Source organism: Hordeum vulgare, chromosome 4H (genome assembly GCF_904849725.1).
Source record: "Hordeum vulgare subsp. vulgare chromosome 4H, MorexV3_pseudomolecules_assembly, whole genome shotgun sequence".
NCBI lineage: Eukaryota > Viridiplantae > Streptophyta > Magnoliopsida > Poales > Poaceae > Hordeum > Hordeum vulgare.
The window spans coordinates 129466012-129470820 of NC_058521.1; the positions used below are offsets into that span (position 1 = coordinate 129466012).

General features: G+C 42.2%; 1 protein-coding gene across 1 annotated transcript; it reads left to right on the plus strand.

The window, feature by feature from the left end:
* Positions 1-918: 918 nt before the first annotated feature.
* LOC123446244 lies at positions 919-2301 on the plus strand. The gene is made up of 2 exons (XM_045122918.1): positions 919-1398; positions 1481-2301. The coding sequence occupies exons 1-2, from the start codon at positions 968-970 to the stop codon at positions 2094-2096; spliced, it is 1047 nt and encodes a 348-aa protein (XP_044978853.1). The 5' UTR covers positions 919-967; the 3' UTR covers positions 2097-2301.
* The last annotated feature ends 2508 nt before the right edge of the window (positions 2302-4809 follow it).

Sequence of the window (4809 nt, forward strand, 5' to 3'; positions counted from 1 at the left end):
TGAAGTATAACATAGTGTGGAAGGAAAAACAAAGGGCAATGAAAGAATTATATGGTGATTGGGCAAATACATTTAGGATGCTTTATAATTTCAAAGCAGAGGTGGAGAAGAGGTCACCTGGCAGTGTTGTGGAGATAGATACTGAGGTAACAGAGGAAGGAACAATCCTTTTCTCAAAGTTTTTTTATGGCTTTAAAGCCTTGCATCGATGGCTTCAAGGCAGGTTGTCGTCCATATTTGAGCATAGACACATCGTTTTTGACCGGCAAGTGGAATGGTCAATTGGCAGCTTGCAATGCTTTAGATGGACACAACTGGATGTTCCCTGTTGCTATTGGCTTGTTTCAGTCAAAAACAGAGGTCTCATGGACATGGTTCATGATGCAGTTGAAGAGATGCATGGGTCCAGTGTCACCTTTGGCAGTCCACACATATGCATGCAAAGGGCCAGAAAATGCAGTCAAGAATGTGTTCCCCATTGTGAGCAGAGAGAGTGCTTCGGCCATATGTGGATGAATTTGATCAAAAAGTTCAGAATTTGGTCGCATGTGGCCAGCAGCAAGATCTTACACTAAACATACATATTCATATCATCTTGGTAAGATAATGACAACATGCCCTGAATTTGGTCCATGGGTGAACACCTACCATTCTCTATTATGGTATAGGTCAGGATTTAACACTGCCATCAAGTGTGATCATATCAACAACAACTTGCCAGAAAGTTTTAACAACAAGGTGAAGCAGTTGAAAAACATGCCTGTGCATGACATGGTTGAGAAAATCAGGATCATGATCATGCGCTTGTGGGAATTGAGAAGAAGGATTGGTGATTGTCTGCAAGGGGACAAGCTTCCTGCAGTGGTACAACAGGTGATCAACAGGAGCAGAAATCTTACACATTTATCTGTTGAAAAATCTTCTGTGTGGGGTGCTGAAGTTAGAGATACCAAAAGTGGTAGAAGGCATGTTGTTAACACTGAAATGCATGAGTGCACTTGTTTGGAGTGGCAACACACTGGGAAACCATGTGATCATGCCATACTTTTCTTGGCCTCCCGACATGCACCTTTATTTGCACGAATATTACTCAGTAGCAAAATTCAAGGCTGCATACGCAACTCCAATTCCAGCACTTACAGATCAGTCTCAGTGGCCTGAAGTGGACATAGAATTTTCCATGTGTCCTCCCCTAACAAAAAGAAAGGCTGGTAGGCCTAAAGGGAGCAGATTCAAGGCATGGTTTGAGAGAGGTGGGAGTAGTAAAAAAGGGAAGGGAAAGAAGGATGGAAAACCAAAAAGGTCCCAGAAAGGTAACAAAAATAGATGCAAGTTGTGCCAGGAACTTGGGCACCGAGCTGGATCTTCCAAGTGTTGTTACACTCCTAAAAGGCCAAAGTATGTGTGCTAATGTTTTTTATGTTTACTATTTGGCTGCATTTTTCAATTACAAACCAATTTTCATGCTTAAATTTTTTAGGAGGAAGTGTGCAGCTGAGCCCCTTGTTGTTGAAGATTGCTGGCCAAAGAAAAAGAAAAGAGGCAATGGTTGTAGAAAAAAGAGAAGTTATGGTGAAACAATGCAAACTGAGAAAAATGAGCAAGACTTGGATGTGCTGCAAAATGAGCAACAAGACTTGGATGTGTTCCAAAATGAAGATGTGGTCCAAAATGAGCAAGACTTGGATGTGCTGCAAAATCAAGATGTGGTGCAAAATGGGCAAGATATGGATCTGGTGCCAAATAATTATCTTCCAGCTGATGTTGTGCAAGCTGAGCCTATATTAGAAGTTGTGTTGCCTAACCCTGTTTTTCCACAAGATGTGGTACAAAATGAGCAAGATATGGATCTGGTGCCAAATGATTATCTTCCAGCTGATGTTGTGCAAGCTGAGCCTATATTAGAAGTTGTGTTGCCTAACCCTGTTTTTCCAAAAGATGTGGTGCCAACTAAGCCTATATTGGAAGTTCTCTTGCCAACTGAGCTTGATGATATTCCAGCTGATGCAGTGATGAAAACCAAGAGCTTGAGTGAACTGGGTATAGTGGAAAATAGAAGCACTGATAAGAAGAAGAAGAAGAAGAAGCTGAAGTGAAGTGAACTGGGTGTTGTACTATGCTATAGAATAAAACTTTGCGTGAGACAAATTTCCAGTTTGAGACAAAATTCAAATTTGAAGTTATTTGGTATGTGGTATGGTGTTGTATTTTTCATATGAAATGTATTTGTGTAATACTATTCAAGTTTGAGACAAATTTCAAGTTTGAGACAAAATTCAAATTTGAGCCAAAATTCAAATTTGAAGTTATTTGTTATGTCATATGGTGTTACAATGATTTCTGTACTATTACACATGTTAGGTGATTAATCGGAGAACTTTTATTATGTGAAACTTTGGACATGAAAAATGTGCTCCAAATGAGCTCCAAAACCCCCTCCAAGCCCCCTTGCAAAGCCCCATTTGTAAGCAAGTTTTTTTGACCTTCTCCAAATCAGCCAAAAAATGAAACTTGACATATTAGTCATATAGAAAGATGATTGGCACAAGTTATATTTTTTTTTGTTTTTTTGAATTATTTATAGCCAACCCTAACTTTTGAAACCCGTACAACCTCGTATGTGATAGCCACTTTTGTGAAGGGTTTTTCATGAAAAACTTCATAGTCCAAGTTTACTATTTTTCCTAGCAACCTAGTCATATAGAAAGATGATTGGCACAAGTTTTATATTTTTTGATTTTTTTTTAATTAGTTATAGCCAACCCTAACTTTTGAAAACCGTACAACCTCGTACCTGATAGCCACTTTTGTGAAGGGTTTTCCATGAAAAACTTCATAGTCTAAGTTTATTATTTTTCCTAGCAACCTAGTCATATAGAAAGATGATTGGCACAAGTTTTATATTTTTTGATTTTTTTGAATTAGTTATAGCCAACCCTAACTTTTGAAAACCGTACAACCTCGTACGTGATAGCCACTTTTGTGAAGGGTTTTCCATGAAAAACTTCATAGTCCAAGTTTATTATTTTTCCTAGCAACCTAGTAATACAGAAAGATGATTGGCATAAGTTTTATATTTTTTTTATTTTTTTGAATTAGTTATAGCCAACCCTAACTTTTGAAAACCGTGCAACCTCGTACGTGATAGCCACTTTTGTGAAGGGTTTTTCATGAAAAACTTCATAGTCCAAGTTTAATATTTTTCCTAGCAACCTAGTCACATATAATGATGATTGGCACAAGTTATATATTTTTTTGATTTTTTTGAATTAGTTATGCTCTACCCTAGCCCTTGAAAACCTCTAAAAACCCCATCAAAGCCCCTCAAAACCCCGTCCAAACCTCTCAAAACCCAGCACCCCATCGGACCATTGGATCGCCGTGAATGGACGGTCTGGATCGCGCATTAGGGCTACGTCAACAGCGATCCGTGGCCTTCACTCTGATTGGCTGGCCTTTTTAGCCCTCTTTTTTATTGCTGGACGAGAAGACGCATGCATGCGTTGTTGGGCTTAATTAAAGGCGGCCCACCCTTTTATCCGTTGGACGAGAAGACGCGTACCAGCCTTGCATGCATGCGCGTAGACCTGCCTCCCCTCACTTGCCCGTAGCCCTGCCTCCCCTGGCTCGCCCGTTGGACCGACACTGCATGCATGCGCATCGATCGAGCGGGAACACGCCTGACGCCATAGAGAGCAGCAACCCGACCGTCGCAGCAGAGGCACGCAGCGGCTCAGCCATGTAGAAGCCCGTCGCCCAACCCGACCGACGCAACAGTCATCTTTCGGCTCGTTTTAATTGCTCATGTGCGACGTGTACCCTGTTTTAATTGACCCTGTGCTACGTGGGGTGTGTACACACTCGATGCCCCCTCGATGCCATGCGGTAGCCGTGTCACACTGATGCACACCATGGCTAGCACCCCTATTTAAGCACGGATTTTAAGCACCCCCTAACATCATCTTCTCCCACCGTCTCCTAGTCCATCTTCTCCTTCTTCTTCATCTCCTAGTCCATCTTCTTCTTCATCTCCTAGTCCATCTTCTCCACCTCTCACGCTGGAATATGAACTACTACACTGGGATGACCTACCGTGTGCCGCGCACCGTCCCCGAGATGCTCTACCCTCCCCAAGTCCAGGTGGAGAACACCCTATGGGTGTGGGTGATCTCGAGGTGGAGGGGTGCAAGGGCGCTCACCGAGTTCTTCCTCTTCGCCGGCTACCGCCACCTCCCCAGGGGTTCTCCGGTGATGTTCCATGTGGAGGAGCTGACCAACAATGGCTATCGTATCGGCCTTATTGTGAGGTTCACCAACAGCGTCGATGCTTACAACCTCCTCGATCGTGTTTTTTTGGTGTGGATGCGAGTTTATCGCATTCACAACATACAACATCTTCATGGATCTGGACAACATCTTCCCCAACGGCAGCATGCACACTCTCTCATACCGCACCGACGACGACGACGAGTGTAGGAGGCCTTGGAGCTTGGAGCACCCGGTGGTGCCATGGGGAGGAGGAGGAGGAGGAGTTAATTTATCTAGTTAGGGTTTAGGGTCTTATCTATATATATATGTAATCGTACTATATATCTATGTCTTGCTTATTTATCTATGTAATGGTACTATATGTCGTGTTCATATATGTTCTATATATCTATGTCGTGCTTATTTATCTAGGGTACCCATTTATCTGTGTTCTATCTAGTTCATATATGGTCTATCTAGTTCTATCTAGTGCATGCAACTGAATGCTCGCGTTCCCGTAAAAAAAAATACTACTTATGTATTTGGGTACCCTTTGTATTT